The sequence below is a fragment of the Camelus dromedarius genome, chromosome 14 (assembly GCF_036321535.1).
Source record: "Camelus dromedarius isolate mCamDro1 chromosome 14, mCamDro1.pat, whole genome shotgun sequence".
Lineage (NCBI taxonomy): Eukaryota > Metazoa > Chordata > Mammalia > Artiodactyla > Camelidae > Camelus > Camelus dromedarius.
In genome coordinates this window covers 27,754,663-27,769,281 of record NC_087449.1, presented here as the reverse complement: position 1 = coordinate 27,769,281, position 14,619 = coordinate 27,754,663, and the positions used below count along the sequence as shown (strand labels likewise).

General features: G+C 39.7%; 1 protein-coding gene across 6 annotated transcripts in view; it reads left to right on the top strand.

Moving 5' to 3' along the window:
• The window catches only part of FGGY (FGGY carbohydrate kinase domain containing), a 389,035-nt gene that overhangs the window by 3,927 nt on the left and 370,489 nt on the right, over positions 1-14,619 (top strand). For 4 of the 6 annotated variants that reach the window (XM_031465233.2, XM_064493532.1, XM_010984566.3 and 1 more), the window contains one exon: positions 13,995-14,209. In XM_031465233.2, the coding sequence (XP_031321093.1) occupies positions 14,003-14,209 (207 nt within the window). In that variant the 5' untranslated portion in view covers positions 13,995-14,002. Of the gene's footprint in view, positions 1-3,203; positions 3,353-8,168; positions 8,268-13,994; positions 14,210-14,619 lie in introns of those variants that run through there. The other 2 variants (XM_064493531.1, XM_031465228.2) reach the window with 2 other exon arrangements.

Sequence of the window (14,619 nt, the reverse complement as noted above, 5' to 3'; positions counted from 1 at the left end):
AACCATTTTGTCAACTTAAAAATAAAAGTCTGTTTATCATAGATATAGAATACAAACTTGTGGTTGCCAAGGGGGCGGGGGGTGGGAAGGGACAGACTGGGAATTCAAAGTTTGTAGATACTGACAGGCATATGCAGAACAGATAAACAAGATTATACTGTATGGCACAGGGAAATATATACAAGATCTTGTGGTAGCTCACGGTGAAAAATATATGTATGTTCATGTATAACTGAAAAATTGTGCTCTACACTGGAATTTGACACAACATTGTAAAATGACTATAACTCAATAAAAAAATGTAAAGAAAGTCTGTTTAGGTTGGACTTTCATTGAATCTATATATTAATTTGGGAGGAGAATTGACATCTTAAATTAAATTTTGAGTCTTCTCAATATTCTCGATACTGTGACCTATGGACACAGTATATCTGTTCATTTACTTAGGTCTTCCTTAATTTCTCTCAGCAGTGTTTTGTAGCTTTCCGTAGATGGGTCTTGCACATCTTTGTCAGATTATCTGTAGCTGTTTCATATTTTTTGATACTGTTGTAAATGATATTGTCCTTTAAAATTTTAACTTTAAGTTGTTTGTTGCTACTTGTTTATGAATCCTGTACACAGCTAGCTTGCTAAATGAATTAGTTCTAATAGTTTTTTTTTGGTAAGTACCATCAGATTCTCTGTCTGATCATGCTATCTGTAAATAAAGACAGTTTTACTTCTTCCTTTCAATGAGGATAGTCTTTATTTTTCTTTTCTTGCTGTAGTGTGCTGGCTAGGAACTCCAGTTAGTGTTGCATAGAAATGGTTACAGCATATGTCTTTTTCTTGATCTTAGGGAAAAGCATTCATTTTTTTCATCATTAACTATGACGTATGATGTTAGTTGTATATTTTCTGTAGAAGCCGTGTATCAGGTTTAGGAAGTTGCATTCTATCTATTCTTACCTTACTGAAAGTTTTTTTTTTTTTTAAATGAAGAATGGTGGTTATATTCTGTTAGTTGGTTTTTTTCTGTACCTATTGAGATCATCACTTTTTTAAGACTCTTACTGTGATGAATTACACTCATTGATATTTTTCAAATGTTTGACTAACTTTGTGTTCCTGATTTATATCCTATTTGGCTAAGACCTATTATTCTTATTTTGTTGGATTCTATTTGTTAAAAGTTTAAGAATTTTTGCATCTGTGTTAATGATGGATATTGATGTAGTTTCTTTCCTTGTATTGTGTTTAAAGTTGTTATCAAAATAGTTCTGGCCTCATAAATTGAGCAGGGAAGTATTTCCGTCTCTTTGATTTTCTGTGAAAGTTTTTGTAGGATTGAAATTATTTCTTTCCTTAATGTTTGATAGAATTCATCAGCTAAGCCATTTGGCTTTGGAGTTTTTTTGTTTTTTTTTTTTTAATGGCAGAGCAGAAGTCAATTGATTTAATAACATAAGACTATTCAGATTATCTGTTTCTCCTCAAGTGAGATTTGATAGCTTATGTGTTTCAAGGAATTTGTACATATCATTTAAATTGCTCATAATATCCCCTTATTATCATTTTAATATTTATAAATTGTAATTTCATCTTCCTCAGTCCTAATGTTGGTTATTTGTGTCTTTTCTCTTTATTTTCTTGATCATTCTGGCCAGAAATTTATTACTTTCATTGATCATCTCAAAGAACCAGCTTTTGGCATCATTTATTTTCTTTATTGTTTTCTTTCCCTTTTTTAACTTATTGATTTCTGCTCTAAAATTTACTGTTTCCTTTGTTCTAACTTTGGGTTTCTTTTACTTTTTTCTTTCTGATTTCTTAAGGTGGAAATTAAGGTCATTTACTTGAGACTTCTTTTCTAATCTAGGCATTTGATGCTGTAAGTTTCTAAGTACTGCTTCAACTCCATCCCACAACTTTTGCTATGTTTTTATTTTCATTCAGTTAAAATGTTTTCTAGTGTTTTAAAATGTCTTTGATCTGTAGGTTATACAGAAGTATGTCATTCAGTTTCCAAATATTTGAGGACGTTCCATATATCAGTCTGTTATTGATTTGTAATTCCGTTGTAGTTACAGAAGGTACTTTGTATGATTTGTGTCCTTTTAACTTTTTGAGACTTGTTTTATGGTCTAGAATGTGGTCTATCTTAGTGAATGTTCCTTATATACTTCAAACAATGTGTACTCTGCTCTTGTTGGATAGAGTGCTTTTTACAAGTCAATTAGGTCAACTTTATTGACTACTGCTATTTATTATATACTTGCAGATTTTCTGTCTACCTATTCTACCATTTATTGAGAGTGGGATATTTTAAGTATCACATAATAATTGCAGACATATGCATTTCTCTTTGCAGTTCTATCAGCTTTTGTTTTATGTATTCTGATGCTATTAGGTACATTAATAGGATTGTTAGATCATCTTGATGAGTCATCCCCTTTATTATTTCATAATTTCTGACAATATTCTTTGCTGTAAAATCTACTTAATCATTATTCCTAGTAATATTTTGCTCTAAAATCTACTTACAGTTATAAAACTAACTCCAGCTTTCTTTTGATTACTGTTTTATGGTATATCTTTTTCCTCCTTTTACTTTTTAACCTATTTGTGCCCTTATATTTAAAGTAAGTTTCTTATAAGCAGCATATAGTTAGACTGGGTAACAAAACAAGGCCTGGCAATCTCAGTCTTTTAATTGAGGTGTTTAGATTGTATATAATGTAATTCATATGATTTGTTTAAAACATGCAATCTTCTTTTCTTGCTTTCCTATTTGTTCCATTTGTACTTTGTTCTCTTTTCTTTCTTTTTCTACTTTCTTTTGGATTAGGTTTTTTTTATGATTTCACTTTCCCTCCTTTATTGGCATATTAGATATAACCTTTTTTGAGGTATTATTTTAGAAGTTGCTTTAAGGTTTATAGTATAGATCTTTAATTTATCATCAACTTTCAAGTGGTATTATACTACTTAGTATATAATATAAAACCATATAACAATAAATTTACAGTTCCTGCCTCCTAGACTTTGTGCTACTATTATTTTATGTTGTACATTTTCTTCTACGTATGTTTAAACCCCACAATATGTGGTTATTATTTTAGTTTTAAGCAATTCCCTTTTTAAGACATTCAAGTAATTTAAAAAAAAGTCTTTATATGTACCCACATAGTTACCCTTATGCTCTCCATTCTGTTTTATAGATGCAGATTTCCATGCAGTACCATTTCCCTCCCACCCCCCTGCTTCTTATGGTACAGTTTGCTGGTGATGAATTTTTTCATCTTTGGTGAAAAAGTCTTTATTTCAGCTTCAGTTTTGAAAGATTTTTTTACAAGGTGAAGAATTCTAGGTATGTTTTTTTTTCTTTTAGTGCTTCAAAGATCTTGCTCTAGTGTCTCATGACTTGCATTATTTTTGTTAAATTTGTTGTCATTCTTGTGTTTTTTCTTTTGTGCATAATCTGCCATTCCCCACCCTGAATGCTTTTAAGATTTTCTTTTTATCACTAGTTTTGAATAATTTGATTATGATGTTTTTTGGTTTAGTTTTCTTTGTATTTCTTATGCTTGGGGTTCATTGATACTCGAGTATGTGGGATTATAGCTTTCATCAAATTTGAAAAATTTATGAGTTTTATGTCTCAAATATTTCTCTTTACCACTTCTTTGTTCTTCCTTCAGGGAGTCCCATTTCACATGTATTGGGCCACTTGAAGTTTGCCACAGTTCACTAGTGCTCTGTTTTAAAAAATCTTTTTTTCTCTTTGTTATATTTTGCGTAGTTTCTATTACTATGTCCTGAAGGTCACTAATCTTTTCTCTGGTTTATATAATCTCATACAGTTAACTTTTCATTTCAGACATTCTGGTTTTCATTTCTAGAATTTCAACTTGAGTCTTTTTAATGTATTTTACATCTGAACTTTTAAATTTACTTTTTCAGTGGCCAAAACTAACACAACATTGTAAATCAACCATACTTCAATAAAATTATTTTAGAAAAATCCATAAAAAATAAAATAAAAGAGATTAAATGGTTTGGATGATCCTGTGGGATAAAGATGAGTACTAGATGGTGGAAGCCATATAAAGCACAGTTTAACTCAATACAAGGAAGATCTTTCTTCTTATTACAGTAATATGCTTACTGTGAAAAGTCAAATAGAACCAAGAGGGGAAGTTAATGTAGCTTCCACTACATTTCTTTTCCCTGGGTGTCACTGCAGTAAGCAGGTTTTTGCAGAATCTTCCAGAAATCTTATATGTTAGATCTTTATACAATACAGTGGTTCCCAAACTTAAGCATCTTTCAGGATAGCTTGGAGGGTTTTTAACTGCATAGGCTGTGAGCCACATTCCCCAGAGTTTCTGAAGCTGGAGCCTGGGAATGTACATGTCTGACACATTCCCCAGTGAAGCTGATGCTGCTCTCCTGGGGACCATAGTTTGAGATCCACTGATGTTCTTTCCTTTTTACAAAATTAATACAAGTGTGGTCATACTTTAGTGTCTAAGAACTTGCTCTTTTACTTAATAACATATAATTAGGATTTTTCTTTAGCTCCTTCTCATAGTTTTTAACAGCTGCTTCTGTATCAATTTTAGCAAGTACCCTATTAATAAACATTAAATTTGTTTCCAGGGTTTTTTTGTGTGTGCCCTGACGTTTATAAAAAAAAAAAAGTTGAAATGGACATTTTTATATATTTTTTAGGTGAGCCAATCTATAAATTCTTAGAATTTTAACTTTTGGGTAAAAGGGTGGATTTTGAAAATGGACAGATATTGCCAGATTGTTCTAACAGAAGTTGAACTTATTTAACCCTGAGATTCTCTGAAACTGCCTGTTTCTTCATACTCTTGCCAACCATTGGAATTATCAACATTTTCATTTTTCGCCCATTTTTTAGGTGTAAAATTATTCTTCAGTATTATATTGATTTGCATTTCCCTTCATTTGTGAGGCTAAAGTTTCACGTGTATTCATAGTATATCTTTTTCTATGAACTGCAGGTTTGTATTCTTTGCATCACAGGAGGAGAGAACAGTATGAACAATGGGGCCAAACTTATTTGAGGGGTTGCTAGTAGCTTTAGAAGGTTGAAGTATTAGGGGTTGGGATCAGGGAGGAAGTTGGGAGGTAAGGCTAGGGGTTCAGGCAGGAGTCAGAGCTTTGAGGTCCTTGCAGACCAAATAAAGAACTTGGGCTTTACTTTGGGCAGAAGCTGCATGTCTGGTGGTGTTTTAGCTCTTGGTAATTTTAACAAAGTGTGTTTGTGGAAAGGCACACGGTCCAGTCTGATGTTTAATCTTGAAATAACTCATTCTTTAGGCTTTCACCTTGGGCCTTGAAGCCACCTGGCCATTTTTCATGAATAGGTTAACATAAGAATAGGCCAAAGATCTCATTCAGCCTCTGTCTGGGCACTGCCTTCAAGAAGGAGTTTTGCAAGATGGTGCAGGGAATGGATTTTGTTGCTCTACTGCCGTGAGCCCTTCCTGAATTTGTCGAAATCTGACAGCAGTCATTCAGGTTGATGGGTTCTTCTGTTGTTTCAGTTTGAGTGACTTCCTGGGAGAAGCTGTGGATTTTGGTCAGTATGTTAGTGATAATGACATTGCCTTGAAGATCTGGTTAGTTCTGGAGTAAATCATTCTATAGTTAATTATGGCAGCAAATCAACAGCAGCCTCTTGAAAAAGAAAGTGACAGAGAGAAAGAAACCACATATATATTTAAATTGTTCAGAATTCCAACAAAGGTCAGGAATTCATGTATTACAAAGAAGAGTCCACTTCATAATAAATCACTCAGTTTGCCTATGATTTCCCCTGTTATGTGTGTAGCTTTGAAACTGGCACATTGGCATTTAGAATCAGGACACCAGCCCTCACTCTATTTTTGTCTGCCCTGCCATTTCTGTTTGCGGGGTTTTGGCCTGAGAGTTAGAGGCCATACAATTCAAGCGTAGGCTTTTAGTGAACTCAGGGTGTGAATAGGGTTTGTGAAAGATAGACTCCATCTTTCTCCTCCCCTCCATGTACGTGCCAGTGGAAGTGGGGCTCTGGGTCAAGGAGGAGGATTATCCCGGGAAGGAGTGCAGTGCTTCACACACAAGAGAGGCTTGCTGTTAGTGCTTCTAGAACTCTCCAGTGATGGAAAGTTTCTAGAAGCTTTTTGTTTTAAAAGGTATTTGACTATTTTATACATTATTTTTCTCCTCCCTCACAACCGGGGAGTTCCCCTATTACTGTATTAGACAAACTGTGCTTATCCCTAGGTAGAAGGAAGTAGGGGGCAGAACACTCTCAGTTAATATCTAAGTTTTCTCCCAGTAGCATTTATAGTGACAGAGGGGGTCCTTACTAATCAGAGCATGGAGAAGGCATTTCCAATGGTTGAGTGTCTGAGAAATTTTTACAGGATGATCAGACTTGGAATTGTGTTCTGAGTCTGCCCAGGATGAAAGCAACTTGGTTAGGGTGGAAAGCCAAATCATTTCAGGGATGCTTAGGAGACCTGCTCTGGCTTAGACAAACATGAATTTGAATACAGCCTCCTTCTTCTACAGGCTTTGTGACCATCCTTTGTGACCATCCAATATTTTCAGGGTCCTCACCTGTAAATGGAGAAATATGGGTGTCATAAATGTGGATTCCCCTCTCCCTCTCTCTGCAAGGAGAATAGCTTGGTAGGGCATTATACAGGGCTTGGAAGGCATTATAACAAGAAGCAACGTTATTGGATTCCAACAGTTAAAGAGAGGAGAGAGTAAGCAAGGTTTTATAGAAGAGGACATGGGAGTTGCAGAAGTTTAATTTGCTCTCGGGCGATGTTTGTTTTTGGAATTTGGGGATGTCATTTAGTGAGTCAGATTTTCCATCCATGGTTTTCCTAGGACCTATAATGTGCATTTGGCTTCAACATGGTTGGGTTTTGTATTTTCTTGGTGTCAGCTGTTGTGCCATTGCCTGTGTGGCTCTTGGAGGGTGGTGGGTTTGGGCCACCACCCAGGACTGCCTCAGTGTTGATCCTTGTGGCTGCTACATTGTGAGACAGGCATGGAGATTTGGTGCATTTTGACTTTTCTGCCTGTTGGAATCCAACTTTGAATTTAAAAGGACAGCCAGCCTTTCTACTGTTTAATACCATACCCCTCCTCCAATCACCTTGTATTTGTCTTTAAAAATGGGCTCAGTCCAAATCATGAAGATCCTTAACATCCTGAAAAAAAATACTGGGCTTCTGACCCAGTGATTGGAATGGTGATGAAAACAATAAGCTGATACTTCGTTTACCACTAATGTCTCTGCATTCTGCAGAGAAAGGTGGAGTTGGAATAGGATGCTTGGCCCCAAGAGTATGGCTAGGATTCTGGTGGCAACATGAAGCCACTTTACTGCCATATGCAATTTTACTAGGTGCTTTAGGTTGAGCTTGAAGTACATAAATCAGGTGTAACTTGAGGCATCACCATTTGATTTTCAGAAATCAGAGTCTTGCATTAAAAAGCTGAAAATTTAAAATCAGAGATTATATGTTTTTCAGCTTCCTGTTTTTGGCGTCCTGGCACAGAGAAGGAACTTAACATTTGCTTTGTTTCCTGAAATTTGAGCTGTTAGACATGGTGAGGATACCTAGGTATAGATAATGCATATTAAATGATCACAGATATCTAGAGGTGATTTTGTGTTGTAAGGAAAGGTTGGCACATATTAAAGTCCTAATGATTACTGACATTTACTGAGCATGTAATACATCAGGCACTGTGCTGGGCACTTCAGTTATACAATCTTAGTTAATCATTCAAAGAATACTCTGAGATTGGACCTGCGGGAGACAGCCTTTCACTTTAAAAGAAATGTGAATAAGCTTTTCCCCCATGTGTATTTTTGGCAAAGCCAATGGAGAGCTAGGTATCATTGCCATATTAGCTCTTTCCTTCCCATCCTGAACTTTCTCTCCATCTTAGAGCATGTGAGAGTTGTTTAAAGTGGCATTTAGTTCTTTCTGTTAAGAAGACTGAAGTGGACCAGCATACGCATTGCTTATCTTTTTCTTCCCAAACTTCCCAACCCCCTGATTGCAATATAACTAAACAAACAAATTGTGTGGGACTTGTGCACGTGAGCTTCCAGCAAAGGCCAAAGATCAAAGTGGAGAGAGGATATTGAGCTCCCTTACAGATCCCTGGGACATTGTATCTGTGGACAGTGTCCCCAGATTGATCTTGGAGGAGTGGCTCAGTAGGAAATAGGACCACAGGTAAGCTCATCCACCCTAGAGGGTTGTAGTCTTAGGAAACACTGTTATTACTATTTGGTTATTTAGTGGAAAAAAAGGAGGAAAATAGAACAACCCCCAAAGATGGGTTTTCAGCACAGAATTGTAGCATGACCCTTCTTAGAACTGAAATAATGGTGCAGAGAACAGTCTCCCGGGTCTGTGTCCCTCTTACTTTTCTCATGCTGCCTTTGAACAGCTTGTACATTTGTTGAGGAATCAGCCATGAAGTCTGTGGTTTCCTGTGATACATTTCTAATAATGTTTGCACAGCTTATTATTTAATGAACGGCATAAATATTTGTCAGAAGAGCACTCTTTTGATCATGAACACAGGCTAGAAACCAGTCCAGCCCATGCTGGGGACTTGGGCAGGAGGCTCTTTATGCCCTTCGAAGCCTCCTGTAGGCTCAGAAGTTCGGTTAGGCTCGGGACTGATGTGCAGCGGGCTTGAATGTCTCTCCGTAGTTTCTCTTTCTCTTGGCCTCCACTGTCCGTGTCCTTATCTCCCTCTGTCCGACCAGCTTCCCATGTCCCTATCAGTTGTTTTTCTTTTTCGAGAATTTATCTCTGCCTTAGGTGAATGAAATGGAACCAACGTTCTGACTCACTGTTCATCAGTTGGGCTCCGGAGCTACGCTGTCTTAGCCTGGAGTCCCAGCTTCTTTGGTTTTGTGCTCTGTGACCTTAGATAGCTTTACTGCTGAGAACCTCAGTCTCCTTAACTGGAAAATGGGCTCAGAGTGCCTACCTCACAGGGTTGTTACACGGATTAAGTGAAATCACTGGATCATTCGGGTGATTTGCAGAATGGAACTTAGTACATGCTGGTTGTTGCTGCCTTTGTTGTTGATACTGTTATTGAAGAACTTATGGAAGGATTTGGTTTTCAGTTTTAGGTTGGTGAGTGGAAGGAGCCCTAAACTTGCCTTCAGAGGCCAGGATTCACATCCAGGTGCTGCTGCTGTTTACTGTTTGTGTGACTTGGGGCAAATTTCCCCATCCCACTGAGGTGTAAAATGGTGATAGGTTTACCACTTGAGTGGTTTCAGTTGGAAGAGGTCAAAACAGGTGTGACAGTGCCAGTCACTTAGGAGGATCCTAATCCTTTAAAAAAAAATTAGAAAAGGGAATAATGTTTTCCATTCTGCAGTTACTTTATTTTTTGAGGCCAAGAGGAACTGGAATACAGTTTGGAGTCGAAGACAAAGCAGAGAGTACTTCTGAACTGGGAGCAAAGGGCACAGAGCGGAGACAAGGAATCTGAGTTGCAGAAAATCCTCTGGCAGAGGTTTTATAACTCACAGGGTCAAGTCTCAGGGAAGCTGCCCAAGGGCGTGAACTTCTCTGCTTCCCTGATTGCAGGGGCCAGGTGTGGAAACAATCATGAAGAGATCACTTCAAACTATAGTAATGGGAAACATGGCGAACCCGAAATATTTAATTAGGATCTGTTTCTTACAAAAACATGAACTGGGAGGTGTGTGTGAAGGATGCTGGGAGGGCGTGACGCCCTTGTTCCCGTGGGTTTGACCCTTTTCCTGACAGATGTCTTGGTCATATGGTTTAGAAATGGGTAGTTTGCCCGAGAGGCCCTCTGGCGTTGGGGAAGGGTCAGTCTCTGAGAATGGACAGCCTGAATTCTGAGTTAGCCAGTCATAGACAAAGTAGGCAGGGGTACCTGGCAGAGTCCTTGGTAAATAGGCATTTAATAAATGGAGAGTATCAGGTAGTGTAGGGTCCTGAGAACAGCTAGGGGTTTTGGAGCCAGAGGAAATGAAATCGCTCTCAACTTTATTGGTTTCTAGTTATGTGATACATTGAAGCCAGTAACTTTACCAGTTTAGGACTCATTTTCATCGTCAGTAAAATGGGAATGATAATGGTAATTATCTTCAAGGGTTGATGTCAGGATAAAAAATGGATTAAAAATGTAAGCAAGCTGCTTAGCAGACCATCAGACACACAGCAAATTTGTCCCTTTTATTATTTCCCTAAAGATAGATTTTAAGGGTATCCACTGAGTCTCAAAGACTTGGTAAGTTCCTACTATGTGCCTAGCACTGGGCTGGCACTGGGGATACATACAGCTTCAGACCAGGCAGAGCTGGAGTGAACTGTCTAATGGCAACACTCTCCATACAAGTGAGGGGGTGGGTTCCCCTGAATTGTGGGCTCTTGCCTGCTTAGCCAAGAGATGGGCCCAAAACCCAGAGCTGGGGTAAGCCCTGGGTCAGCTGCAGAGTGGAAATCTGCCTTTTTGGATTTTACTGGAAATAAATCAGGATGTCTGGGTGATGGGTGGGAAGGTGAGGTACTCCCTGCAGAGGAAGATGGAGAGTCAGAAGTGAGGGAACCAGGCTGGAGGAGCCGGGTCCACCCACTGAGTACTATTCTGTCACTGAGCCTGGTAGGAGGAGAGAGAAACCTGGATGATGGCTGGCCAGGTTGACATAAGCCAGAAGATTCGTTTAGATTCTTTATTTTCTATTTTTTCCCCCTTATTTCTCTATGAAGTGTTTAGAATAGCCTTGGAAAGTTCTAGCCAAGGACAAAGGGTTGTTGGCTTGCTAGGATCGGTGTCAAGGAGCAGCACCCCAACCCTTCTGAGTGGGGATAGTGGGAAGCTGAGAGAGGGGCCCCTAGGCACAATAAGAGGAAGCGTGTGCAATCAGTAGTGATAGGTGGAGCAGCTAGCTTGGTTAGTCTCCCCGTCTTTGCAGATAAAGAAACTGTGGAAGATCTGAGCCACGGGACTGTCCTGTTTTGTCCGTCACTGTATCCTCAGCTCTTAGCAGGCTGCCTGGTACCTGGCAGAGTCTACCTTTCTGTGACTATCACTCACTGATTGCAAGATGCATCGTTATTTGATATATCACTAAGAAAGAAGGAACACACTGCCAATTAATTGTAAGATGCCATTGATTGTAAGATATGCTGATTTTGGAGAAGCTAAGTGAACAAATGAGTGTCCACAGAATTTCTGTGGTTGTAAGCATCTAATAAATATTTGTTAATTGAATGAATGAAACATACAGAGATTAGAATCAAGGTGAAACACTAGAGAAGAGAAGCACAAACTTAGAAATTCAAACTTTTAAAGCATTAAAGCATGAACCTCATTTTCTGTTGATTTACTGATTTAGGTGCTCATTCAGTAAACATTTAGTGAAAACCAATTACATACCAGACACTGTACTGGTCTGAGATACAGACACTGTGGGAGCTGGGGATATAGAAATTGATCAGTTCCTTTTTCCAGGTTCAGGCCAGTAAGGGAGCCAGACACAGAAACAGAAAATTCAGTCAATTATGAAGGTGGTAACTTATAAGGTGGTAAGAGTGGTAAGTTATAAAAGAAAATGGGTACACAGTACCCTGGTGGCACTGGGAGATGGAGAGAGGCAGGGAAGTCTTCCCTGAAGAGGTGATGGTTGAGGTTGATGGATCTTAAAATGTAAGTCTGTAGTTAGCAGACCCACACAAGGGGAAGGGCAAGTATGAAGTGATGACAGTCCTACAGCAGAGGGATGTCCCAGGGAACCTGCGAGGAGTTCAGGATGTCTGGAGCTGGGTGTGGGAATGGGCAGGACTGTGGTTGGTGTGGCTGGACAGCAGGCAGAGGGCAGCTCCTGGAAGGCCTGGGATGCTGGGCTGAGAGCCTCAGCCAATGGTTTTCAGGCATCCTGAGTCCTGAGGAAGGATTCCTTAGAGGGACCGCTCAGGGTAGTGGGGAGAGAGCTTGGAGCGGGGGAATCAAGGGCTATCTTTGCTTCAAACAGAGCAGCTCTTCTTTGATCTGTTTTATTTCAATTGTCTTTGAGCAATGGCTTGAAGAAAAGGTATCCCAATTGAACGCTTGAAGGAAAGCATGGTTTGAAAACTGGTGCTGCTGTTTACGTGGGTGAGGAGATGAGAAAGCCCTTAGGCTGGAGCCTGAGAGTTGTTCTCTGCAGCTCAGATGAGGGTAGCATAGGCTCTTACTACAGCCTCTCCACCTGCCCGTGAACCAAAGGGGGCACACGCCGTTGGGAAATCACGGTGATTAAGTTAGAAGCCATCACTTTTAATGAAGCTGTTTTTGACTGGGATAAATATCCAGGAAGCCGTAACAGAACATCTGCTGGCTGACTTTGTTTTAGAATCCACATGTGTGACCTTACCAAGGAAACATTACCTTTTTGAAGTGGAAAAGAGCAGATCGCTGCTACAGTTGAAATTAGACTCTGGGCGCTGAGACCGTCCCAGGCTTACCTGGGGAGTTGTAGCATGCTCACCCGCGTGGGCGTCTTGGGGGCTTGCTCTTATGCTTTGAAAGGCCAATCTGGAAATTGAAAACCTCTGTGAGATGTCCGTGTCATGGGGGCTAATCTGACCAAAGGGACTCAGAGCGGCAATGAAGGCCAAGGAATTCCTGAGTGTTCTCTGGTCAGATTTCCTTGTAACTCACAAGGGATTTGTAAAGCAAACAGATTGTCTAACAAATTCCTGGTCCTGTCTCCCTCAAGGCTCCTTCTCAATTCCCAGTCACTTCATGACATGGCTGCAGTATATTTGTCTCTTCTCCAAACCTATCCTGCAAACTGTTAAAAAGGAGAGGAAAAAGCATAAGACTTGAAAGTGTGCAGATGTGGGACTGTGGGTCCAGGCTGCTCTTAAGTGGTGCTGGTGAAATCTCTTAACTTCTCAGAGACCTATTTGCCTATCAGTCTAATGTGCATCATTATTATAATGTGCATTTACTGTTCTTAAGTGTGTGGACCTAGCATTAAGAGAAAAGTTACCTGTCTCTCGGAGTCTCATCTTAGTCATTTGTATAATAGATATTTAAATTTACTCACCTTCGAGAGGAGGGGGGAATCAGATGAAGGCAGTCAAAAGGTACAAAGTTATAGTTATAGATAAATAAGTACTAGGGATGTAATGTACAACATGGTAAATATCATTAACACTGCTATATGTTATGTATGTATGTTATTAGAATAAATTCTAAGAGTTCTCATCAAAATTTTTTTTCTATTTGTTTACTTTTATATCTATATAAGATGATGGATATTCACTAAACTTATTGTGATAATCATTTCTTAATATATGTAAGTCGAATCATTATGTTGTATACCTTAGACTTATACGGTACCTTGTGTCAAATATATCTCAATGAAACTGGAAGAAAAAAATAGACTTAACTGTGTAGAGTCATAGTGAGGAGTAGAGGTATGTGTGTACTTTTTACAGTGCTTGTTGGCACATGACAGGTACTAAGTAGATCATTTTTTTGCAAGGATAGCTGACTGGGTAGACGAGGTTCCTTTTTCAGTACCATGGGCACTGTCCTTGTTTTGATTCAAATTCAATGAGAATAAACGCATATCTATTGCCTCCAGATTCTTACAACCCTTTATTTATCCTTCTAGCACTTTTCACCTGATATTCATGACTTTGCTTGAATAATTATGCAGTTTGTTAATGCTTACCATCTGACTCCCTTCCAAGAACAGAAACTCCATGCCTGAGGCCATGCCTATCTGTCCACTCACTGCTGAGCTCTGTGCCTGTTACCACATAGCACTCAACATTTTGTTGGATGAGTAAATACTCCATGGCCACCAGTTCATTAGCTGCACCCATTTGATTTTCACTTTCAGGACGTCTCATTCTCGACTTTGGACCCATTTGGTCTTCATATGGTTTTGCCCTTGATCCCCGCAGGTGGAGCGATGGCAGTGCCCAGTGGAGATCAGAAACCAGAGAGCTACTATGTTGGTGTGGACGTGGGGACAGGCAGTGTCCGGGCGGCCCTGGTGGACCAGAGGGGCACCCTTGTGGCTTTTGCAGAGCAGCCCATCAACCAGTGGGAGCCTCAGTTCAACCACCATGAGCAGTCTTCCGAGGACATCTGGGCTGCGTGCTGTGTCGTCACAAAGGTATGGCCGCACCTCTGGCGTTCTCTCCTCGCACGTACTCCCTTGCTCCCACCTGCTGAGTGTGTGCTGTGTGTCCATCTGGTGCCAGGGCCAGCATTGGGGTAACTTTAGGCACAGACTTTGCCTTTTAGGAGCTCACGGTCTAGTGGCAGAGACTGACAGACAGCTGAAGTATGAGGTAATAGGTGTTGGGGTGAAGTGACTATGGCTGGAGCTGAGGAAAGGGCTGACTCTGAGGGGCTTGGGGTAGACAGGATGGAGGATGCAGAACATACACACAGAAGATTTGGTTGGTGCCCTCTCGTGTCCCTAGTGCTGTGTGAAACATGTTTACATGCATCATGCAGTAGAATCCTCACCATGACCCTATAAAGGTAGCACTATTACTAGCCTCATTTTATTGAGGAGGA